Source organism: Corythoichthys intestinalis, chromosome 7, assembly GCF_030265065.1.
Source record: "Corythoichthys intestinalis isolate RoL2023-P3 chromosome 7, ASM3026506v1, whole genome shotgun sequence".
Taxonomy (NCBI): domain Eukaryota; kingdom Metazoa; phylum Chordata; class Actinopteri; order Syngnathiformes; family Syngnathidae; genus Corythoichthys; species Corythoichthys intestinalis.
Genome location: NC_080401.1, coordinates 38621874 through 38648153, shown reverse-complemented (window position 1 = coordinate 38648153; position 26280 = coordinate 38621874). Strand labels below are relative to the sequence as shown.

Genomic DNA, 26280 nt, shown 5'->3' with positions numbered 1-26280 from the left:
CTCTTTTCGAGTTTCATGATAATATAGGACAAAGCCCATCCCTTGAAAGCTCAATACGGGACATGTACTTTTGTTTCTGAATAAGTGACGGTTCCGTTTTTCAAGGGATGGTTGGCAATCCTGGGCAAGGGCATTAATTTTAAAGTGGCGTTAAAAATCATTAAATGACACTTGCTTATTATACCTGTAGAAGCCCTGAAAAGGGTCATAAAAAGCCTTAGATTTAACTTGACGAAAGAGTAGCAACACACTAGGATCTTTTCAATAATTTAAACATTGCAGATAGTGGAAAACAACATATTTAGAGGCCACTTGACCATACTCAGATAATGAAGTCTGCCATTATGTGACAAAAAGGTTTTCCATGAACATAGCCACTTAAAATCTCAAGTGAGATGAAAGAAAGGACATACTGTATAGGAAACCTCAAGCAAACTCTAGTGTGGGCCACGATACCATCAAGCCAACCAGTCCCCAAATCTTCATTCAGTGAGAGGTTTTGGATTTTCTTCTCACCTGAGACTGTCTTAATGGAATGTCTTTATTGACTGTAGAAATAAAACAATGTCCAATCCTTCAACATGAGATTATGTGTTTTTGGTGTGTGTCAGTAAGACATTCCTCTGCAGGGAGTTGACTGGCGCAATCTTGGAACCAAACATCTGTGATTCTCACAGCTCTGTTTCATCGCCGGCCGAAACACTAAACCCAGAAAATCAGCTTAAATACACTCAGACATTTATTTGGAAAATTCGTAGCGCAACAACTTGCGGGGGCTTGACTGTACCTCGAGTGTGAACGAGAGCACTTTGGATGTGTTTAACAGATGCGGTCAGCAAGAATAACATGCAGAACATTCCTAATGCAAACCTGAAACTCGTGAGGTTTTTCCTTAGTGTCACACAACAGTCGCTGTGTGGTATCAAAATGTTCAACCTTGACTAGTTCAAACATACTTTGAATTGCATTGAAAGTGTGTGTAAAAGGAGTATAATGTGGGCATAATACTTAAGATGCATTTTTTAAAAATTTAACTAATTAGAGAAGTCAAATGCACCTAAAACCCATTTGGAACAGGAAGGTATTTGTGCAGGGATACTGACACCTTGTGTTGTTGTATAGGTACTGCTGGATTTAATGCTTTTTGTATTTTGATTTACAAGTTGAATTCCTTTCATAACCAAGCTTGTAACTCAATTTATTAGTGATTGTAATTCGTAATGTAAGCAATAATCCCCATTGAAATTCTTTGATAATGTCATGCTCATGTTGTGTTTTGGTGTCGATTATAGCCTACTGAAATGTTCTTCTGCTGTGTTTGTCCTGTTTCATAAAGGACATCGGGACTGTGCTTGTGACACGAAAAAGCATGTTTATTTCATAATACACGCGGTATTTTATGCTCCTGAATGATATGGACCGCTTGGATGTGTGTGGAAGCGATCGCTATATTTATTTAGTTTTTTGAATCCCGCGCCAGGAAAATGAGTGACTTCCGGCTTCGGTCTCGCATTGAGGAGGAGGGCGCTGTGACGTGTACGGTAGAAGACGTCCTCTTCACGCTACAGTGTTCTGTTGTGTATGAGGACGAAGGATTCAGCTGATTTTGCGGATTAATACTTTTATTTTTTGCTTCACGCCAGCCAAACGGCTGCAGAAAAATCATTCTGTATGCGGGAGAGGCGTATGCGCCTTTTTGGAGTTTCAAAAGGTTCCCATTCACCGTGGATATTTACTGTGGGACCACTGGACTTACAAGGAAGTGAGTAAACATCTTGTTTTGTATTATGTCAAATACGAATACAGTGATTACAAAGTAAACACTATAAAATTCCTTTAAATAAAGGACTACTTACGTTTGATCATTGATAGGCATGTAAAAAGCTATCCTCACGCTCATTAGCAGTTAGCTGTTAGCACGTTAGCTACACAACAATTCCAGCCACCCTCCTCCAGGGAACGAACTGTACATTGCTCTCCGCCGGGCGGTTTGCCGATCCGCAAAGAAACTCGACAACCGGGTCGTCATGTCAAATAATCCAGGCTAGTTATGTGTGATTTTCCTCTTCGAAGACTTTGAAACATCCCTCGGTTCGGGTTAGCATGTCAGCTAGCTGTCACTCCTTCTGGTCTGTTTACATTCTCCGAAGCCGGGGAAGGGAAATGACATATGTCCGATTTAGGTGTCATAAAATATCGTTCGGCAGGTGTGACAGTAAAGGTAAAGTCGACTGTTTTGACCATTATGGAGTAATTTTGCCATGTCGTCTTGAATAAATGGATTTTTATTATTTTATATTCCATTTAGCACAAGTTATTTGTCATGACCATGCCATTTATTTAGCAATTGGGGAAAGTACTTGGATAAAAAGAATATCCTGTAAAAATATTGAAGTAAAGAGACAGAAACAATGACATTTTGCCGCTCTCTTCGTCGCGTTTTCCTCATTGTGAATAGTTCCCCCTCGACGGGCTGACTGGTCCTTCTCAAGCCATTTATATAGCTATTGGGGAAAATACTTGGATAAAAAGAATATCCTGTAAAAATATTGGGAGTAGAGAGACTGAAACAATGACATTTTGCAGCTCTCTTCGTCTCGTTTTCCTCGTTCTGAACAATTCCCCCTCAATGGGCTGAATAGTAAAACCGATGAGCCTAGTCTACCGCTGACGTCATCCACCTGTTGGGGACGCTAAAGCCCTATAATTGTAGGCGTGGCTAACCGGCAGATTAAAAGACTAATTTCGCGTCATCTGCGCTTTGCTAAATTGTTGTATATGGTCGAATCGTCTCAAAATATGATTCTAATTCACATAATAATGCCATTTAAGACTTTTTTTCTGGTGTCGTATGCTCTTTAATCCTTTCAGGGACAGTGGTCACTACACTGAATAGCTTTTCAAAAGTTGACACTACTGGTGCACGATAATTATCGGTCTGATAATAGGAGTTATGACGTCATCCCGATGAATCCAATAACATTATTAATAGGACCGATATGTACTGTGCTGGCTTTACAGTTTACACAATAGTATGGGAAAGCAGTTGACCATTTGCGGGGCATTGCTCCCACCTGCTGGTCAGAATAATTCGCTGCATCTATTTTTTGTTACAGTAGTTTGGTTCACATTACAAGATCATTCACATACACATTGTGGTGTCTACATTCATGTGCACCATTCAATTTGATTCCTGTAAATCCTCCCCGCTAAACTGTTTCCAGTTTTAATTAGAATAATCGGACTTGGATGGTGGAAATGTTTTTTTTGTCCTCTCTGTTTGGACATTTCTCAGACACAATCTTATTTAATACAGTGCAATGTAAAATTTAACAATTTCTCTAGTTTTAAGGGAACCTTTAGGCCATTTTACTGTGGAGCTTCCAGAACTATGTTTACATATAGTCATAAACAAGCATGCGTCTCTCAATTTGATTGACACAAAGTCAGCACCTTGGACAGCGATCACTTTAGCGTACAACCCTCAACAGTCACCTGACTTGACGTTGCCAATCGATTGGGTCAGATCACGTCATTTTCAAAGTATCGGAATCGGCAAAAAAATATCGGCCATACCTTTTTGTAATATATATATATTTTAATTAAATCGTTTTCTAAATGTATTTAACGTTACAGACGTATGTTACACTAATACAGAGTCTTTAGTTTAGGCTTAAGGTACCGATAACGGCGGTAACTAATTTTATAAAAATGTATCACGTTAAATATTTAACGCAATTAATGCATGCGTTGAATGACCCACTCACGCATTGTCATGTTCAATCTGTAATGACGCCGTTTTACCCATTTAGAGAGATGAAAGGCAGCGTAAAATGAGTAGAGTGCATTTTGGCAGCCTTTGGAGCCTTATTTTAATAGGCTAAAGCCTTACAATCCCTCTCCCTACGATTAGAAATATCATGGGGAGCAATGTGGGGACGCAAGGTAGCAATTGATCTTTTAATACTGTTATTTCCCAACACAGAGAAGATATATCCATTGGTAGCACTACGCGCAGTCATGGGTCCACTTCCCATCATGCATTTGGGTTGAATGGCTGCAGTATCATGTACTGAAAGCTCAACAAATACACTAGATGACAATATTTAGTCACAATATACAAAGTCACAAGTCTTTCTATCCGTGGATCCCTCTCACAGAAAGAATGTTAATAATGTAAATGCCATCTTGAGGATTTGTCATAATAAACAAATACAGTACTTATGTACTGTATGTTGAATGTATATATTCGTCCGAGTTTTATTTGAATGTATATATTCGTCCGAGTTGTATTCATTTTTTTTCTTAATGCATTGCCAAAATGTATATGATCGGGAAAAATTATCGGGAATGATTGGAATTGAATCGGGAGCGGAAAAAAAGCATCGGATCGGGAAATATCGGGATCGGCAGATACTCAAACTAAAACGATCGGGAGCAAAAAAACATGATCGGAACAACCCTAATTACAACACTTTTATTATTTTATTGCAATTGTAAACAAAGTCCAAGGTTTACCCCGCTTGGATTGATTCAATCTCTCATTACTTTGAAACACGAAACAAGTGGTCTGGATTTTACATTTATTCAATGAAAGAAAACATTTCACCAATATTTACAAAAAAATGTACACTCATAATTGCCACACGTTTCAAATGTAAATATGACACACCTCCATCAAAAACAGTGTTTAGAAAATCAGAGGAAAATATCCAAAGTCTGAAAAAAGATTTCTCACACCATCTTAAAAAAAGTTGATTGGATGGTGTCATCTTTCTGCTCTCATCTCCGCAGACACCATTTAATCTAATGTGCCTGTAAAGAAATGCATTCATTAGGTCAATGAAAGCTCCGACATGAGTCATATTTAAAAACGATCACAATGGACTAGGGCTGTCCCAAACGACTAATTTTCTCCCGATTAGTCAGCCGACTATTTTTACGATTAGTCGACTAATCTAATAATTGGGAAAAAAATGTTGTTTCTTTTTTTTTTTCTTCTAATTTAGCAATGAAATTTTTGTTGATGCTAATCAATTCGCAAAAAACATATTGGAACACTTAAATTATTTATAAAAGTACAAATAAACATGTAAATAACAATAATAAATCACAGATAAACAATGAGTTCAAATGCTGATAGAATTAACTAGTGTAGCATCCCGATTGAAAAGATGGTCTCTTAAACTGATGGTTTACAACTTTATTCCATCCTTGATGTAATCACACTGTAAAAGCTACGGTGCACACAAATAAAACAACACAATTAGAAATTAACGAAAACTTTTCACCTTTTTCCTTTTAAACCTTATTTATATATCAATGAATTGCCTATATGAATTGCCTTTACCTTAATTTATTACCTTATCATTGACAATTTCTCCCTTAAGTGCAATCACTGTATATACTGTATATATTTATGACCTTTTAACCTTATATAATTTTCTATACCATAAAATAAACCATAACATGAAATAAACCTTTCAGTTAGCATTAAGAACAATACTAATAGCACTTATAGGCCCATTGTCAATGAAACATTATTATTTAGTAAGGCGACAGCACCCTCTGGTGTACAAAAAATGAAAAGAAAAAAAAAAAATTACAAACTGGGTTACGGCGCATGAGGTGTTTATTCACGGCCGACGTGCAGCCAAGCTTGCTTGGCATTGAAGAGACAGGACGGAAGAGTGTACGCTCCTTTGTTTCTTTGAAATAAGTCAATGTTTTGGACACTCTGGTGCGCTTTTTTGGCTTTGTGCCGCTTTCCCCGCTTGCATACAGAGCGTCCGACATTCTGAACTTTCCGCGCATATATTTTTTTAACCCTTCATTAACCGTCGACGGGATGTTGTGCTCGTCGACGGATTTACGTCATCGATGACTTCGACTATGTCGACTAGTCGGGACAGCTCTACAATGGACATTGCAATAATTTTAATGATTCACCATAGGAAAAAATAACCAATATTAATTAGTCTATTTCGATTGCAACAGAATAATGCCGTCCAGACGAGTCGTTGTTAAATGATAGGATTAGTGTGTAGTGCCAAAAAAACGAGGAAAATTAAACAAGCTCACCTTCCAGAAATGCAAATTCATCTATGGCCTCGATCGCATTGTCTGCAGAAGAGAAAATGGTCAACAGTCTGTACTTCAGTTCAGTATCATTACCCTCCCACGACCCTTATGAGGTACACATGCATAATGTCATTCCATCCAATCCAAGAACAGCATATCAGCATCATATATATTCATCCTAATGGAACGAATGTAACTAATATTGTTGACAAAACACTTAACTTCTGTAAACTTACCCAGGTCTTTTCTTTGCAATGTTTTTCTCTTGCCTTGCTGAGCATATACCAAAGCATCTTTGGCGATCATCTCAACAAACAGCTCCTATGGGATAAAAAGGGTTCAAATCAAGCACAAAATGTACAAATATATATCCTCAAAATGAATAGGTAGCATTAGGCTTTAGTAAACTTAACTACCTATTTTTAGGATTAGGCCCCAAAGAAAAAGTACAGTTTTAGATTGTGAATGAAAGAAAGCCATTTTACCCAGATTATATAAAGCGATCCAGTCAATAAAATGTTGTTTATGGTGGTTTTAAGAGCATTTAACTCATTGGCAGTCATTGGCCAACCCATTTTGACTGGGAGAGGCGGGCAGCGAACCGCTCAGCCAAAAATAAATTGGACATCATTGTCAATGAAATTAAATACTATGAAATTAAACAAAGACAAAAGTTTTATTAGCGGCCATAACCAGTGTTTGTTTTTATTCATTTTAATTTTTGTTTTAAATGTACATTTTATTAATTTATAAATGTATTTATTCATTAATATACATGAAAATATGACAATAAACTACAATAATGATTAATAATTAAAAAATATATAAATTTAAATAACATAGTAATTGAGACCGCCAGATCTCACATTTAGACATCAGATTTTGGGTAATGTAGGTCGGGCACACTTGTATGCCAAATGTTAAAGGGAACATCAGACTTAAAAAGACTTGTAGGCTCTAATAAGCCACACTTGTTCTCTTTTACTAAAGTATATTATTATAAAGACATAAAATATTGCCATTGACTTAAAAATGTATAGTATTTAGTAGAGTTGGGAATCTTTGGGCCCCTAACGATTCGATTACGATTCAGACGCTCCGATTCGATTATAAAACGATTATTGATGCACCCCCGTCCTTTTTTTAAAAAATTTTTTTTAAAGTTTTGTACATTAGTTCCAAAATTGTTCAAAAATACTCTCAGGGTAAACCAAACTACTATTTCAGTATCAAGTTAACATATAGCAGTAAACAAATATACAAAAATAACATTAAATAAAAAAACTCCAGTCCCCATTCTGTATCAGCAGCTTTAAACTACATTCAATTAATTTAATGTTGTGAATCAACCGTTAAAGTTGTTAAAATTGCTCTCGTTATTCCATAATTTCCCTTTTGTCTACTTTCGACATGTGAAAGTTTTAAAACTATTTTAAAGATAGATTTAAGTCAATATTTTACCGATTTAGGAGTATTTTAGATAAAAAGTTAATTAGGTTTGCTTGGAAAGTTCGCTACAACAGCCTTGCAGGGAAGTGTACTGCTTTAAGATGGCGGCCGTTTACTAACGCCCGCATCTAGCTTTTTGTAGCTGTGCTGCTAACGCTTCCGAATCTATATTGCATCTAGTCCTATATAAATGATATCTACCGTAACATTGCGTGGCTGTACTTTGTAGCAGCTTTTCGGCAGCAGTCAGGTATGTTGTTGTGTTTTTTTTATCTCGTGGCATGAGTTGAGCTAGAGCCGTGAGTTGAGCATTGGCATTACCGGAGGGGCCGGGTAATGAGAAGCATGATGTTTAGCTACTCTCGCTCCGTTCTGTCCCGAAGACCGCGCTGAGTGTGTTGTACTTCCGCTTTACTTGGCATATTTCATTAATCGGAATTTGGATGTTTGTGAATCGTTCTCGAATCTTCCACGGCCGAATCGCGAATAATCTAAGAATCGGAAATTGTGCACACCTCTAGTATTTAGTACATGTTTTGACCTACGGAGGGCGCCATGTTTTAAGCGCGCAATAGACGCTCAAGGTGATGACGTAGATTGTCACTGTCACTCGACGAATACTCCCAGGTTACTGCAATTCCTTCTATGCAGCAAGACGTCCAACACAAGCGGCAGGTACTTAATATTCGTGTTTTTATTGAGTCTTTTATTACCTTTTCATTGCCTCAAAATACTTTTTGCATGTGTTTCTTTCTCATACTTTTAAGCGGTGTTTTCTTGTGGTAGCTTTAAAGCAGATTGTAAATCTGTTGACCACATTAGTCAGGTAGCAACATTTAAACCACCCTTATTTGATATTACTGTGTTTAAGTATTTTCTTAAGGCATGCTTAATATGTTCTGTCTGTACGCATCTAAACAGAACAGCTGAAAGCACACGGTAGTACTTTGGGTGTCAAATTCGCCTCTTGTATGACGTTTCGCCAGTGTTGCACATTTTGACAGAATACAGTCCCCCCCTCCCCAACTCTCGTCTCGTCTCATCCAGTCTTTCCTTTTTATCTTGCTTTTGCTGCTCATTTTGTGAAATATCGACAGTGCTGCCGTGTTCATTAATGTTCCTCCCTGGTTCAAATTGAAAGGGTTGAACAGATGACATGTTCATGTCGCTAGAGTCGTACTGTGGAAGCTCGGCAGCGTAACCATGTGACGTCACCACCATGTGACGTCAACAAGAATGGTGACCTACTAGTTACACTAATTTTACAAATTGTATAAAAACGAAAATAAGAGGGGGTCTTGATATTACATTATTTTAACTCAAAATAACGTTTATCTTTTAAGAACTAAAAGTCCGTTGCTATCCTTGGATTCCTTCAATATTGTGACTAACATGACCCAAAGTGTAATTGATGTCCACGCCAGGTCTTAAGTGGTTAATTTTTTAAGGATTAAAATTAGCCACGAAAGCACAAAAAAAAAAAAAAAATCATATCTTCAAATAGCTGAATTTAGAAATTCAATATTCAGGCAATAATCTCCAATGTAAATAAAAAATAAGCGACAAATAAATAGCAAAGCGTCCAGAGGGTTCATTTTGCTGTAAATTTGAAGATAAACTGAATATAGTGACGATTTTATGACAAAGCAAATCCTCGTGGGAAATGACGTTAATTCACACCGCAGAAATTAAATATCGCGAGACTGAATCCCCTCACGACAACCTCAAGAATATTCAGCAGGGTTACGGGGAATTTACCGTGGCTTTTGCGATGATGAAGACAGACTCCTGGCTGGCGAGGGACACGTCTGGGTCGGTCTTCATCAAGGCCTTAATGCGGGTCAGCGGTAGCTTGGACAGCCGGTTGTGGCCCACTGCGGCCGTGGGGCCCGTCGCCTGCTGCTGAACGCCTTCATCTAGCGCATCGGCACCACGGCACTCCTCCTCGCTCGCACAGCGGTCGGACTCATGGTCTGCGTGGGCGACGGGTACCGCCACTGTGGCTGCCATTTTCTCTTTTTCTTCCTCTGTCGTTATATTTGACAGAAAGCAAATCCAAAAGTGTGCTTTGGCCGCGACATGACACAGATGACAACAGAAGAGGACTAACATGCGCTTCCGTTTGCTCTGAGTTTCAAGCGAGCTGATTCGTCAGAAGGCGTCGCTTGGGTCCCGCCTTTTCCTCTCCCGCCAACTTAATAGAACTCGGTGATTGGCCAAATTGGAAGCAACGACTTACTATTGGCTGTAGTTAAACGTCCATCATCGTTCCTCTTTGGTTGACAACGTTGAACGTAAAAGTTCATACATGCTGAATGGTAACGTTTATATTTACATTTTGATACATAAAATCTTTACTTTTAAAACTATGTTTAGTACACTCCAACCTAAAGTACAGTGTTTCCCAACTTTCATTGCCAGGGCACACTGTAGATATCATATATACCGTACAAAATTTGATATCTGATACACGTGGTGAGCCAATCCAGAGGAGCGTCGTTATTTGTCAGTCATTTTGCGTCGAAGCCGTTCACTAAATATAGTCAATCGAGCGTGTTCTTTGAAATGTTTTTCATAAATGTCAGAGATGCGCCAATCAACTGAATACTTAGAAATATTTAATATGTAATAACAAATATATTTTAATGTCCAGCCCGTTTCATAGCCACAATAATCTATCACATCTAACGTATAAGCCCCGACGCAAAATGGCCACTGGTTACGAATCTCGCTGATTCCGCGCGGGACACCTCCCCGTATGTGAAGTCTATGGCGCACACCACAAACAAAACGTAGTGAACCATGTACCATCTAGTGGAGGAATATTTAATTGTTCTGCCTTCCACTAAATATTGTACACTTTTTTTTCATAATGAATAAATGATTCTTATTTGACTAGTTCAGTAAAATATGAGCATTTACTCAACATTCATCTAATGAGCTCTCATTGCACACTAGTTGTGAATAACTGCAATTTATACTCTAATGAATTTTTAAGAGACCCAATGACTTTTAATTTAATTTCAAAATGATCAGTTTATATTTTTAATAGTCACTTGCCCGATAAAAAGTGTAAAAGAAAGAGGTTTATGCTGTAAAATTGTGTATGCAGCATTTTTTATGCTAATGGGTGGTATGATAATAGCCACTAATACGCTACCTTAATAGGATTAAGGCTCATCTAGTGAAAGTACATTCACATATCCAGTCACAGTCAGGTGTTACAGCCTGAGGGAAAGCATGAAGGACTCGCAGCATGCAGGTAAATTCAGTTTTGTCTCATACATATTGTAGTTTTTTTCATGTGTGTTTTTCAGTCGACTTTGGATTGGTATTAACATTGTTTACATTTTGTTTTGGTTCAGTACTTCTTAGATCCATAAGGTGGCGCTCCTTAAACAATTGTGGATCAACAGAACCAAAAGCATTTTGTAAATCCTAACACTATGTGTTAAATAACGTAAAAATAAATACAAAGTAGTACGAGGGCCATTCAATAAATAAGGTAGAGAGAGAGAGCGCGCTTACTTTTAGGTTATACTGAAAAATATGGAGGGTCTTGGTCTTGTCTCTGTTTTGGGCTAGCACTTAAAAATCTGGATTTTAAGGAAAAACACCTGGGGAACCTCCTGGAAAAAACATTTTTCCGTGTTCTTCACATTCTAGCACTGCTGACTGCAAATTTGATATTAAGAAAAATGTAGGTACTGTATATATATATATATATATATATATATATATATATATACAGAGGTTGGACAAAATAATGGAAACGCCTAACATTTTGGCATCATAATAATAATTGTTAAAGAATGTCATGAGGAACATTCTAATGAAGTTGAGTATCTTGTATGGCCGGCACAATCCCCAGACCTCAACATTATTGAGCATTTATGGTCAGTTTTAGAGATTCCATTAAGACTTCAATTTCCACCGCCACCGCCAAGAGTTGGAGGGTATTCTAACTTAAGAATGGCTTAAAATTCATTTGGAAGCAATTCACAAGTTGTTTGAATCAATACCTTGGAGAATTGAGACTGTAATTGCCGCAAAAGGCAGACCTACACCATATTATGTTTTTGTTGATTTTTTAAAGGTGTTTCCATTTTTTGTCTAACCCGGTATACATATATATATATATATATATATATATATATATATATATATATATATATATATATATATATATATATATGTGTATAGGTATATATAGATATTAGGGGTGTAACGGTACACAAAAATCTTGGTTCGGTACGTACCTTGGTTTTGAGGTCACGGTTTGGTTCATTTTCGGTACAGTAAGAAAACAAAATGCAAAATATAAATGTGCTAGTTGTTTATTACACACCTTTGTGCTTTCAACAATAGGAACATTAGCCTATACAAAGCTAGAATTATGCTCAAAAAGTAGCAGGTATTTAAAGATAATCCAACAATAATTTGCCTTTCAGACCCCGGGTATTGGTCAGCTTTCTTTCTGAAAGAAAGAAGAAAAAAGAAGTCCTGTGCTAAAGAGAAAAGCAATCCCAATGACAAAGATTTCAACATGCATTTTACAAATGAAATGCCTCAATGAATCATTTTTTTTCTCATGAATGGTTTTCAAAAGCTTTATTGGTGGATTTTCTCAAGTTAAAGCGCCACACAGAAATCAATTTAATTGTGTAAGCAGGATCTGTCTATTATTCTTATTATTTAATTACAGCTGTTTTAGCTCATTTCAGTTTATTTTATTTAAATGGGCGATTATTTATTATGTGTTTATATTTTTCAAATGTGATGTAGTATTCATTTATATTGTATATTTTATGTTATATAACTTTAGTTCCTATGTGAATATTCGTTCCTACTTGTTTTGTTGTAGTTGGAGGGTTTTGTATTGAACACGGGGCCGTGTTGGTTATTATTATAGCAGAGAAGACGGCAGTAAATCAACAAAAACAAGTCAACTGTGCCCCGATCTACCAACTCAAGAGATCTGATGGAGTCAAAAAGTAGGTTACGATTGCATATTAGTTTGAAAATCGACCAGATCCACCGTATTTTTACACGAGTGACTTCCGGTCTGCCACATCCTAGCTACCGGTAGTAGTATTGACGCAGAAGGGTCGCGTCTCGCGTCAAATAATAACCTCTGCCGTTCTTTTCGCGGGCGTCGCGTTGAGCTGCTTCTGGGACGCGTCCAACACGTGGCCGCACTGCGACTAATGTGCATTGGTTGATCGACTTTAACGCCCGCGTTTCACTGCCACGGCCAGGTTGTTGCACCGTTGACGTTTCTGGGTTATATACTGTCCTACTGTGTTGGTCCTCAATATAGTAGAGAAGACGGAGTAAATATAATCTACACAAAGAAACTGTAACCCGATCGACTCACAGCCTCGAAAAGTAAGGGTTACATTACGTCAGAAACTCGCTCGGTACGCCTCCGTTCCGAACCGAGCACCACTTACCGAAACGGTTCAATACAAATACATGTACCGTTACACCCTTAATAGATATATATATGCTGCATGTATGTAAAATTTTTAAAATGTATTCTTATGGTCTTGTTATTGTCTTGGTCTCAGATTGTGTGGGCATGATCACAACACTACTAATTTCATATATTTTTGTATTGTTTCATAATCATACAGTTGTGTACTTTTTTTTTAATCACTGATACAATTTTTTTATGACGTGACTGTAAACATACATATGCCGTGACTTTGGAGATACCATTAAGATAACATCCTGAGTAATGTTAGTAATATTGGTGTGTCATAAGGTTGTAAAAAAATTATAATTTGGTTTATCCGCTCTATCATTCATAACTTGTTTTTTTTTATTATCAGTTTACCAGTCAAGTACATTAATATAACGGAATCATTAGATAAGACTGTGTGAGAAATGTCAATGTTTGCTTTCACTTTGGATTTCCCGCATTTGCTTTTTTGGGCTGTTGGAGGTTGTTGCACTCCAGGACTCCTTTTTAAACAACACAGCCAATCAATCAAACAGAGTTTAATGAACGTACTGTTCAAAACAACAAATGAAAATGACTTATCTTTGTTGTGGCAGTATTCCATCCTTACTTGAATTTTAGTCCCAACAGGCTTTCACAATTAGAAGAGACACACTAATGCTGTGTCTAAAAGAGTTAATCCATGCCATTTTGAGGACTGATTGAACCAGCTACTGACTAATTTTAACCCACTGCACATACGGTATTACTGCACAAAGCCTGTTCCCATGTAGATTTTTTTCTTTAAAAAAGGGTAGGCAAGATAAAAAAAGACACTTTTTTTCAGAAAGTGATTACCATAATTTTTGGACTATAAGGCGCACCTGACTATAAGCCGCATCCACCAAATTTGACACAAAAAAACAGCATTTGTTCACAGATAAGCCGCACTGGACTATAAGCCGCAGCACTCCTCACTGTATTATGGAATATTTACACCAAAAGATAGTAACCAGTAACACTTTATTTGACAGCGGCACCATAAGACTGTCATAAGACCAAATGAACCACCATCAAGCTTTGTACCAATGGGCTGAAAAGCTTCATTGCTTCGAGAAGCTTAATTTGCCCATCACTGCTCTACCTGCTGTCAACACTGTTGTCGTCCAACATGCCTCCTAGCATGCATTGCAGCACTACAGATGTAAATAACAATCAAAATTCATGTTCTCTGCAAATTATTTCTTCAGTTACTGTTTCAGTTTCTTTTATAGCTAGAGATGATATTTGGTAACTCTTTATTTGAAAGTGGCCCCATAAAACTGTCATTAGACAATCATAATTATGACATGACACTGTTATGACAATTAATGAATGCTTATACCAGATGTCATGTAGTGTTATCCGGCAAATTATCTCACATTTGAATGGATGTAAAAGATCCGAGCTGAACATAAATGGAGATAGTGACATAGTTTGCCGGATGACACTTAATGACATATGTCATAAGCATTCAGTAATGCCCATGAAAGTGTCATGTCATAATTATGACGGTCATAAGACCAAATGAACCACCATTGCTTCAAGAAGCTTCATTTGGACATTACTGTTCCCTTGGAGAGGCAGTCAACCTCTGCTGCTACCTGCCGTCAACACTGTTGTTGTCCAACATGCCTCCTAGCATGCATTGCAGAGTTACAGATGTAAATAACAATCAAAATTCATGTTATGTGCCAATTATTTCTTCAGTTGCTGTTCCAGTTGTTTCATTAATTGCTAGTTATGGTATTTGGTAACATTTTATTTGACAGTCGTGCCATAAGACAATCATAATTATGACATGACAGTGCCATGAGCATTAATGAATCCTTATGACAGATGTCATTTTGTGTCATTGGCAAATTATCTCACTTTTGAATAGATTTAAAAGATCCGAGCTGGACATAAATGGAGTTAGTGACATAGTTTGCCGGATGACAATGACATCTGTCATAAGCATTCATTAATGCCCTTGATAGTGTTATAATTATGACGGTCTTATGACGCTGCTCTCAAATAAAGTGTTACCTATTAACCCAAGTAAATCAAAAAATAAGCCGCGCTGGACTATAAGCCGCAGGATACCGAGGGAGGGAAAAAAGTAGCGGCTTATAGTCCAGAATTTACGGTAATCGCATTAGCTTATTTAATTCATGATCATACTGTACTAATTTAGTGTTCATGTCATGTAACATATTATAGGTTACACAAATACACTTCTTTTCCTGCAATATGAATTTAGATAATAGATCTTGGACCAGCACTTAAATTTTTTAATATGATTTTAAGGGAAAACACCTGGGGAACCCCTTGGAAAAGAAGGTTATTAAATTAAATTAATTTATCTGTGTTCTTAACATTCTACTACTCCTGACTGCAAACATCTTATTAAAAAAAAATATATATATACATATATATATTTTTTTCTCAATTAAGAAATGTATTCTTATCGTCTTGGTCTCAGAATGTGTGGTCTTGCACAACACTACAACACTGTCCTATATTTTTGTGTTATTTCATAATCAAGCAGTACTGTTATTTATTTCTTTATTTTAAAGTATAGCTAATACAATTTTGTTATGACTTTACGGTAAGCATACATATGGCGTGACTTTGGAGATACCAACAAAATACCATCCTGACCAATGCTATTAAAACTGGTGTGTCACAATGTTGTAAACCAAAAAAATAGTTGAATTATCTGCCCTATCATTTAAAACTACTTTTTATCAGTTGAAGTCACGCACATTGACAGTGCCTATCATAAGTATTCACCTACTTGGATGTTTTTCCCTTTTATTGCATTCATAAATCAGTCATGGTCAAAACAATTTGGCATTATTGACATAAAAAACATTGGCAAAACCTTTTTAATGTCAAAGTGAAAACAGATTTCTGCAGAGTAATGTCACTGAAATAAAAACATTAAAAATAATTGTTTGCATAATTATTCACCCCCTTCAAGTCAGTATTTCATAGATGAACCTTTGGCTGCAATCACAGCAGTGAGTCTGTGTGGATAAATCTTAATCAATCTTGTGAATCTGCCCTCTGCAGTTTTGCTCCCTTTTTGTTTGCAAAACTGCTCAAACTCTGTCAGGTTGTGCGGTTATAGGGGATGAACAGCCTTTCTCAGGTTCAGCCACAAATTCTCTATAGGATTGAGGTCTGGGCGTTTACTCAACCACTCGGAATATTTGCCTGTTTTTTTTTTTTTTTTTTTTTTTTTTTTTTTTTTTTTTTAAACAATTCCTGGATAGCTCTTGCAGTATGCTTTGGATCATTGTGTTGCCCGAAAAAAAATCTCCCAAGCTATAGTTCTCTTGCAGACTGAAGAAGATTGTCCCCCTGGATATTGGTGTTTTTTTTTTTTTTTGCAGTACTCATTCTGCCATCTATCGTTACAAGCCTTCCAGGTCCGGCTGCTGAGAAACATCCTCACACCCTGATGCTGCCACCACCCTGCTTCACAATGGGGATGGCGTGTATTTGATGATGTGCAGTGTTTGGTTTCCGCCAATTACATTGGGTATTTAGTCAACCACTAATTGTGCAAATTCTCCCACTTGAAAATATTAGAGAGGCCTGTAATTGTCAACATGGGTAAACCTCAACCATGAGAGACAGAATGTGGGAAAAAAAAACAGAAAATCACATTGTTTGATTTTTAAAGAATTTATTTGCAAATCATGGTGGAAAATAAGTATTTGGTCAATACCAAAAGTTCATCTCAATACTTTGTTATGTACCCTTAGTTTGCAATAACGGAGGCCAAACGTTTTCTCTAAATCTTCACAAGCTTTTCACACACTGTTGCTGGTATTTTGGCTCATTCCTCCATGCAGATCTCCTCTAGAGCAGTGATGTTTTGGGCCTGTCGTTGGGCAACACGGACTTTCAACTCCCTCTGCAGATTTTCTACGGGGTTGAGACCTGGAGACTGGCTAGGCCACTCCAGGACCTTGAAATGCTTCTTACAAAGCAACTCCTTTGTTGCCCTTGCTGTGTGTTTGGGATCATAGTCATGCTGAAGGACCCAGCCACGTCTCGTCTTCAATGCCCTTGCTGATGGAAGGAAATTTTCACTCAAAATCTCTCGATACATGTCCCCATTCATTGTTTCCTTTACACAGATCCGTCGTCCTGGTCCCTTTGCAGAAAAACAGCCCCAAAGCATGATGTTTCCACCCCCATGCTTCACAGTGGGTATGATGCAATTCAGTATTCTTTTTCCTCCAAACAAGAGAACCTGGGTTTCTACCAAAAAGTTCTATTTTGGTTTCATCTGACCATAACACATTCTCCCAGTCCTCTTCTGGATCATCCAAATGCTCTCTAGCGAACCGCAGACGGGCCTGGACGTGTACTTTCTTCAGCAGGGTGACACGTCTGGCAGTGCAGGATTTGAGTCCCTGGCGGCACATTGTGTTACTGATAGTAGCCTTTGTTACTGTGGTCCCAGCTCTCTGTAGGTCATTCACTAGGTCCCCCCGTGTGGTTCTGGGATTTTTGCTCCCCATTCTTGTTATCATTTTGACGCCACGGGGTGAGGAGAGAGTTGAAAGTCCGTGTTGCCCAACGACAGGCCCAAAACGTCACTGCTCTAGAGGAGATCTGCATGGAGGAATGGGCCAAAATACCAGCAACAGTGTGTGAAAAGCTTGTGAAGAGTTACAGAAAACGTTTGGCCTCCGTTATTGCCAACAAAGGGTACATAACAAAGTATTGAGATGAACTTTTGGTATTGACCAAATACGTATTTTCCACCATGATTTGCAAATTCTTTAAAAATCAAACCAAGTGATTTTCTGTTTGTTTTTACATATTCCGTCTCTCATGGTTGAGCTTTACCCATGTTGACAATTACAGGCCTCTCTAATATTTTCAAGTGGGAGAACTTGCACAATTAGTGGTTGACTAAATACTTATTTGCCCCACTGTATAACATCTTGTCTGATGGCCAACTTTGGTCACACCAGACCAAAGAATCTTCTTCCACTTGGCGAGATCTAATATGACTTTTCTTCAACAGTGGCTTTCAGCTTATCAAACACAAAAATGTAAAAGTACACCAGAATGGTTAAAAAGAACCAGATAAATGTTCTGCAGTGGCTTGCGGGACTTGAAATCTGCGCCACGTGACAGAGCTTGAGCAATTTTGGAAAGAAGAAGGGAACAAAATTACAGTGGGCAGATGTACAAAATTGATTGAAACTTATCCACACAGCTGCTCACTGCTGTGATCGCAGCCAAAGGTGCATCTATGAAATACTGACTTGAAGATGGTGAATAATTATGCAAACAATTATTTTTCATATATTTTTATTTCATCGACATTACTGTTTTCACATTGACATTAAAAATGTTTTTTTCCCCAATAAATGTTTGTGTAAAAAAATGCCAAATACTTTCGACCATGATTGATTTATGAATGCAATAGACTGGGAAAACATCCAAGGGGTGAATACTTATGATAGGCACTGTGTGTAACTGAATCATCAGACAAGACTGTGCAAGAAAGTCCAATATTTGCTTTCACTTGGGATTTCCCGCATTTGCTTTTTTTTTCTTTTTTTTTTTTGGGATCATTGGAGGTTGTTGCACTCCATGGCTCGTCTTTAAACAACACAGCCAATCAAACATAGTTAAAAGGGGAAGTTCAGAATTTTTTACATTTGGCATAATCTTCGAGTTAGCGGGGGTTTAACTAGTTGGTGGAGTAGATTTCAACAAATTCCATACAGTTTGTCAGTTATTTGTCAGTTTCAGGGCTCCGGAGTGGCTAAGCTAGCGCGAGTCAATGGTACCTGCTTAGCATGCCAACAAAACCTATGCAATCAATAGTGTTGGCTATCTTTTCAGGATAAACTTATTCAAACTTACCATTGCATGTCAATAATTGTAGTATGAACACCAGCATTTGTAATCCAGCGGCTCTGCAGGGAACAGGCTGTCTAGGCAAGCAGAGCGGAGTGATATCACATTGTTTTTTTCACCGCTGAATTTTTTTTGTGTGTGTGTGTGTGTGGGAACGAAAGGGACACCCCAGCAGACTGAGCATGAGTGGCCGAAGCACTTTTCTCTGTTGTGATTGCATTACGCATCTAAAAAAAAAAAATTGTCAAGCAGAATAAAAATGAATTATGACAGTTTGGTGTGGCATTGTTTTGGCTGCATGGGTGTTTTAAACAATGAGCTGCATTTTGAATTTATTTGGCTATATTAGATCTGTTAATTTAATTTGTTTATTTGAATGCTACGGAATTTGTTGAAATCAACTTCACACACTAATTAAACCCCCGCTAACTTGGAAGATTAAGCCTAGTGTCAAAAATTCTGAACTTCCCCTTTGAACATACTTTTAAAAACAACAAATTAAAATGACTTTTCTCTGTTATGGCAGTATTCCATTCTGACCTGACTTTTAGTCCCAACAGGCATCCACAATTAGAACAGACACACTAATGCTGTGTCTAAAAGAGTTAATCCTTGCCATTTTGAGGACTGACTGAACCAGCTACTACTTACCCACTGCACATACTGGACTACTGCACAGAGCCTGTTCCCATGTAGAATTTTTTTTTTAATTAAAAAAAACATTTGATTGTAAATCAGGGTTTAAATAAAACAAATTATAGCATACTATAGTAGGGGTGGACAAAATTAAAATTTTGTTATTAATCACTGAATGCAGTAGACTAATAAACATTTTAAAAATATTGGCAAGATTAAAAAAAAAGACACTTGTTTCATAAAGTTATTAATTGCGTTACCTAATTTTTAATTCATGATCAAATTTAGTGTTCATGTTGTATGACATACTGTAGTTTACACAACTGCACTTTGCAATTTAAATTAAAATACAGAGCCATTAATCCTGTTGATTTCCAAGTTTAAAAGTCTTACCAAAATGTACTCGTTAGTTTTCAAATTGATGTCCTTTCTCTGTGTTGTCTCTTCAATAGCCATCAAGACAAAACTGTGGCCCAGGCAGAAAGCAAGTAAAAAACCTAAAGATGAGCCCGCCAAGGTGGAGAAGTCACCCAAGTCGGCAATGTCGCCACCCTCCGCCGCACCGAGAAATACCCCCCCACAGCTGAGCGAGGCCGAAAGGATGCGTTTGACGCCGTTCGAGAGGGCTGTCTATGACATGGCCCATAACGAAAGGATTGTCAACGACCTCACCCTCGGCCGAAGGGTTGGGTTCTACGAGCTCCGCGGTGAGATCGGCCAAGGCAACTTCTCATCAGTCAGACTGGGCATCCACGCTTTGACCAAAGGTCTCCTTTATTTGTTCTTCCAATCGGAACGTGGCTCTAGATTTGTTAAAACTGTTTTAAGCGGGACATCTATGGAGGTAGATTTGTGTCTTTATTATTCAATCCAAAAAAAAGTTGCTTCAATCAGATAAAAAGTTGCTTCAATCAAAATATATATTTTCAATCGAAGAAAATGTCTCTTCAATAAAAAAAAATGTGTTTGAATGCAAAAATAAATTTGAAACTCAAAAAAAATATATTTGAAAACTATTTTTCTTTGAATTTTTTTTTTTTTTATTTAAGTCAAGTTTTTTTTTTTTTATTGAAACACCATTTTTGATTGAAGTCATGTCATTTTGCGTTTGGACCACATTTTGGCTAGGACATTTGTGTCTTTATTATTCAATCAAAAATTAAGTCGCTTCAAACAAAAAAATATATATTTTCATAAGAAAATCACTTCAGTCAAAAATTTTAAAAATATTCAATCATAGAAAAAAAGGTTTGAATGTGAAAAAATATTTGAGACTCAGAAATTCGCATTTGAACACTTTATTTTTCATTCAAACCGTTTTCTTTGATTGAAGCAATCCTTTTTTGTGTTTGTGCCATATTAGGGGTAGGACATTTGTGTCAAAATCATTCAATTGCAATAAAAGTTGCTTTAATCAAAAAACTATTTTTAATCAAAGAAAAAAATCATTTGCAAAAATATATTTTTTTGAAAATATATTTTTTTATTTGAATTTTTTAATTTTTTTATTGAAGTATCACTTTTTTGAAAAGCAAAAAGTTTTAAACTCTTTTTTTTTTTTTTTTTCAAAGTGGAAAAAGTTTTGAACACACTTTTTTTTGAAGTGGGAAAAGTTTTGAAGGCACTTTTTTTTTTCGATTGAATCATTTTGACACAAAGATTTAACTTCAACGCTAGTTCCGGTGTGTTTGAGTGGCAGCTGATTGCGCCAATGGCATAAAAGTATGCCATTAGGGGGCCCTAAGCAAAATAATGCAAAGGGGCCCTATTTTTGGCCCACCATTTCGTCCCTGTACTGTGAAACCCATACATGCAATCCAACCCATACGTCCATATTTTGTATATTAATCAGATTTTGTTGCACTGCATACTTCAAACTTCTCACCCCAAAGGATTGTCAGTACTTACAGTAGATAGCGCCAAACCTTTTTCTAAAAAAGGAAAGAAAGAAGTTAAGGATGAACTTTTTATTTTTTTAAGCTTGTAATCAAGTATCAAAACTCACAAAAGTCAAATAAAGCAAACTGTAGTAAACAAAATAGAATATAAATTAAACAATTGACAGATTGGGGGCCCCCTTGTGGTCAGGGGCCCTAAGCAGCTGCATAGTCTGCGTATAGGCTGGGCCGGCCCTGGTTGTAAACACCTAATAAAAATGTTACCATTGATCTGCAAGTTGAGCTGATTTATTGTTTATTAACTAATACGAACATGAAGCAGAAAATTAGAAAAGTGAAGGCTTAATTTTCAAGAATTTTGAAGCTCAAATGTCCTCGATTTCTAGCATGACCCTAGTTTAAACCCGAAATATACTACACACTGTGATACTAAATCATTTTTTAATGATTCCATCTTAAATTTTAGAGAGGGTGGCCGTCAAGATAATGGAGAAGCAGTGTAAAACAGGTAAAGGCTCCTGGCTCTTAACCTCTTCAGAGATCCGCTGCATGGAAAAGCTGTGCCACCCCAACGTTGTGCGCCTGTACGAGGTGATTGAAACGAGCAGGAAGCTCTACCTGGTGATGGAATACGGCAGTGGTGGCGACCTTTTCTCTCGCGTCACCACCAGAGGGAAGCTCAGCGATCTGGAGGCCAAGTTGATCTTTGCGCAAGTGGTCTCTGCGGTGAAACACATGGTGAGCATTAGTCATGGTCGCTCACTTTTTGCACCGCGCACTCACACGCAATGCACAAAGCAAACCACAAAATCGCTGCATGTTCTGTGAAGTGGTAAGAAATCACTTTGAAAGTGAAGTCATGATTTTTATGTTCATGTATACAAAATTGTAAACAGTACCTTTATTAGACAGGCAAAAGTGATTTTCAGATAAATTACTAAATAGGGTTGACATACTGTAAGATTTATTAGTCATGCTAGCTACAGATAGTAAACATTGGTCAAATTCTGGAGCTCCATTAAGTAACTTCTTATTAAGAGTATTCCTAACTCATTTTATTGATTACCGTAATTTTCGGACTATGAACTGCTACTTTTTGCCCTCATTTTGAATCCTGCGGCTTATAGTCCAATGCGGCTAAATTGTTGATTTATTTGAGTTATAGCCTAGGTAACGCTTTATTTGACAGTGGCGTCATAAGACTGTCATAATAATGATAAAACACTATCATGGGCACTACTGAATGCTTATAACAGATGTCATTAAGTGTCATCCGGCAAAATATGGCACTAACTCCATTTATGTCCAGCTCGGATCTTTTGCATCCAATCAAAAGTGAGATAATTTGCCGAATGACATTAAGTAACATCTGTTATAAGCATTTATTAATGCTCATGATGTGTCATGTCATAACTATGATTGTCCTATGACAATCTTATGGCACTACTGTCAAATAAAGTGCTACCAAATAGCATAACTAGTAGGCCTGCACAATATATCGTCTGAACATTGCCATCGCAATGTGCGCATGCGCAATTGTCCTAACGCAGGACGTGCAATTATTTTTTGTTTTGTTTCATAAAAGCAGTGAGTGTGCAGAGACATGGCCTCCTGAATCCCTTTTCTCAGAGCTGGGTAGAGGAGCCAAAAATTGTACTCAAGCAAGAATAGTGCTACTTCAAAATAATATTACTCAAGTAAAAGTAGTCATCGTCCAAAAAGTGTGCTCATGTACAAATAAAAATGTATTTGGTGAAAAGAATACTTAAGTAATGAGTAACATTGTGAGTAACTGCTTCCCAGGTTTGATTTTTTTTCTAAACAATAGTATATTATTTTTCTCAGCACACACAGCAAATACTTGATTTTTTACGGTGCTTTAAAGACTATGTGATTGAGCAGGCTGGCATGTGCATTATTGTTGCAACATCTCATTGGTGACACTGTTGGAGCTACTGTTGGCATCGCTGACAAAATTAAAGTCAAAATGTAGAATAAAAAGGAAAAATGTAACGATTCAAGTGTAGCCCAAAGTAGCAGAGTAAGAGTACTGTTTCTTCTTCACGGATCTACTCAAGTCAAAGTAAAAAGTACATTTTCCTCAAAAAGTTACTCAAGTAAATGTAACGGCGTAAATGTAACACATTACTACCCATTTCTGCCTTTTATATACATCAATCTTCATTATTCAGAAATTTACCCCTTAGTCAGGAATAAACAGTATTATATGAATACAATGTTATCATGGTGAGTCATCTAAATTATCTATTCAAATTGTTCTCATTTTAATAATGCAATTTATATATCGCAAACCCCTAAAAAGTCGCAATGTCAGTTTTTTCCAATATCGGTCAGCCCTCATAACTAGCAATTAATAAAACAACTGGAACAGTAACTGAAGAAATAATTAGCACAGAACAGGAATTTTGATTGTTATTTACATTGTAGCGTTGCAATGCATGCCAGGAGGCATGTTGGATGACAACAGTGTTGACAGCAGGTGGCAGCAGGAGTTGACTGTCTCCCCCAAGGGAGCTGTGATGGCCAAATAAAGCTTCTTGTGATGCAGTTGATCTTCTGACAGTCTTATGACGCCGCTGTCAAATAAAGTGTTTGTTTTGTCTTGTTTTTCAGACAATAAATTACTAAAAAGGTTGACACAAAAAACATGAGCAAGCAATGTTGAAGCTAAAAGTGACTATTTCATGTTCCAGCATGAACAAAACATCGTCCACCGGGACCTGAAGGCCGAAAATATCTTCTACACCACCAGCTACTGCATCAAGGTGGGTGACTTCGGCTTCAGCAGCGAGAGCTCACCCAACGTGCAGCTCACCAATTTTTGCGGTTCGCCGCCATACGCCGCACCGGAACTCTTTCGGGAAAAGGGCTACGTGGGGTTCTACTCGGACATCTGGGCTTTAGGTATAGTTCTGTACTTCATGATGACCGCCACGCTGCCTTTCTACGGGGACAATATGAGCAGGCTGAAGCGTTGCATCCTTCAAGGGGCCTACAGCATCCCGGTTTACGTGTCTGACGAGTGCCAGCTTGTCATCAAGGGGTTGTTGCGACCTGTACCGGTGGACCGCTCGTCGCTCGCTCAAGTTTCAGACAGCGCTTGGCTAAAGGGGATCGAATACCCCGGTCCATATGTACCTCTGCCCCTTGCCCCCGTCCACTTGGCCCAAGCTGCCAATTCACTATGCGAGGAGGAAATGGAGGTGAAGACTCTACTGTCAGACCTGGGCATCATTGCGGTTCACTTGCAGAACAATCCCTGTTCAGACTCAAAGAGCCCGTTGACCGGGACCTATCGTATCCTGCTTCATCGGGTCCAGAAACGGAGGTCTGTGGAATCTGTAGGATATGCGACTGTTCGCCCCGACTCATACAAAAGTCATCCCAGGTGGTGCGTTTCATCCATAGACAGACACAACCCCTCTGCAGTTTGTGTTGTACTCTAATCAAGTGCTACCTTGGCCATATGAATGCCCCAAAATGTGAGCTTTTGGAGTTACAAGCCTTCAGGCAGTTGATTTGAAGCAATAATTAGACTTGGCACTCCGTTTCAGATATTCTGGTACAAGATAATAGCAAGGGACTTCTCAACATTTGGACATCATCAGTATCCACAGTTATTTCGCAGTGAGTGTTGGGTTTGTTTGTTTTTTGTACAGAATTTTTGCCAAATTTCTTTTTTTCTAGCCATTGTTCTGAGAAAGTGAGTGATTAACAGAAAACAGATGATGTCCCTTCAGTGAAATCCTAAAATTAAACAAAACATCAGCCAAGCATGAGTGTCGTCAATTTGGTGAACTCATTTTGAAATCTGAAATTAAGAAAGCAGTTTGCTCGGGCATTGTTTAAGTTACGGAGTTAAAACAGTTCGAAGTCTTCCATTTGCAAATCTTGGTAAAGTGTCTTGAAAAGGCATTGAATTCAATCTGGTAGGTTTTATATTCCTTAAAATTTAAATTGCCAAGTATTGCATGAAATTGTGTCTGAGAAATTTTCTGATAATTTAAAGATTAGTGATTTTTTTCCCCACCATTTGTTTTAAATTCCATTATAAGTAGTTTTAAAAAGGTCTTAAGAGTCTTGAATTTCACTGGATGAAAGCTGTTGGAACCTTGTTTTCATTTTAAATGGGGTTTGGTTTCGACAAGTATCTCAATATAAAAAAAAAAAAAAAAAAGAATTGCTTTTGATTTCAGCAAAATAAAAAAAATAAAAATGCAAGAAATGCACATGATTTTATTTGTCGGGCCAATTAAAATGATGTGATGTGCCAGATCTGTCAGAAACTGAAGAAGATGGTTACAACTGGATGCAATGCGAGCTGTCAATTGCCACGTTTACATGGAGCCAAATATTCCAATTACAATCGGTTTAGATGTTCAAACCGAATAAATGTGTTCCATATAAACACCTCATTCGGAATGAACAGGCCCAAACCGAAAGGAATTTCATTCCGATTCACAGGGGTGGAATATTCCTTTTTCCAAACCGATTAGAAGTAAAATTATATCATGTAAACAGGGAAGCGGAATGGTGTCTGGTTGCGTTCTTTCTGCACATGCTCCGTACTGACGTGGTGACGTCACTTGGTGACGTAAGTAACGTCACTTGCAACATGGCTTCCAAGCACACGCACAGCGCACCTAATTGGAGTCCGGTGTAGGTTCACTATCCCGATCCCCTCACTATCCATTCGCGGGGCCTGCGCTTGACAGTGACGTCACGCTATTCTCGCTATATGATTGGCCGATGAGTCGAAATGCTCTCCCGTGACCCTTGATGGTTGTAAAACAACCGCTCATCTATGTAACATGAAAACACAACATTAACTTAAAG

At 37.7% G+C, this 26280-nt stretch overlaps 2 protein-coding genes across 9 annotated transcripts in view; one reads left to right on the top strand and one right to left on the bottom strand.

Moving 5' to 3' along the window:
• The window catches only part of LOC130918585 (serine/threonine-protein kinase NIM1), a 44632-nt gene extending 18536 nt beyond the window's left edge, over window positions 1-26096 (top strand). For 2 of the 6 annotated variants that reach the window (XM_057840404.1, XM_057840405.1), the window contains exons 5-7: window positions 19978-20292; window positions 21890-22161; window positions 24138-26096. In XM_057840404.1, the coding sequence (XP_057696387.1) occupies window positions 20067-20292; window positions 21890-22161; window positions 24138-24890 (1251 nt within the window). In that variant the 5' untranslated portion in view covers window positions 19978-20066 and the 3' untranslated portion in view covers window positions 24891-26096. Of the gene's footprint in view, window positions 1-1517; window positions 1763-9218; window positions 9849-10367; window positions 10793-19360; window positions 19582-19977; window positions 20293-21889; window positions 22162-24137 lie in introns of those variants that run through there. The other 4 variants (XM_057840401.1, XM_057840403.1, XM_057840402.1 and 1 more) reach the window with 4 other exon arrangements.
• Window positions 4570-20274, bottom strand: pole4 (polymerase (DNA-directed), epsilon 4, accessory subunit). Of its 3 annotated transcripts, none has more exons than XM_057840410.1 (5): window positions 19919-20274; window positions 9289-9557; window positions 6318-6402; window positions 6082-6123; window positions 4570-4815 (listed from the first exon to the last, which is right to left on the bottom strand). In XM_057840410.1, exons 2-5 carry the CDS (start codon window positions 9538-9540, stop codon window positions 4802-4804), a joined length of 393 nt encoding a protein of 130 aa, XP_057696393.1. In that variant the 5' UTR covers window positions 9541-9557; window positions 19919-20274; the 3' UTR covers window positions 4570-4801. The 3 variants fall into 3 exon arrangements, with proteins under 3 accessions (XP_057696393.1, XP_057696391.1, XP_057696390.1); XM_057840408.1 differs by lacking the exon at window positions 19919-20274 and adding an exon at window positions 18896-19845; XM_057840407.1 differs by lacking the exon at window positions 19919-20274 and having other exon boundaries at window positions 9289-9888.
• Window positions 26097-26280: the final 184 nt, after the last annotated feature.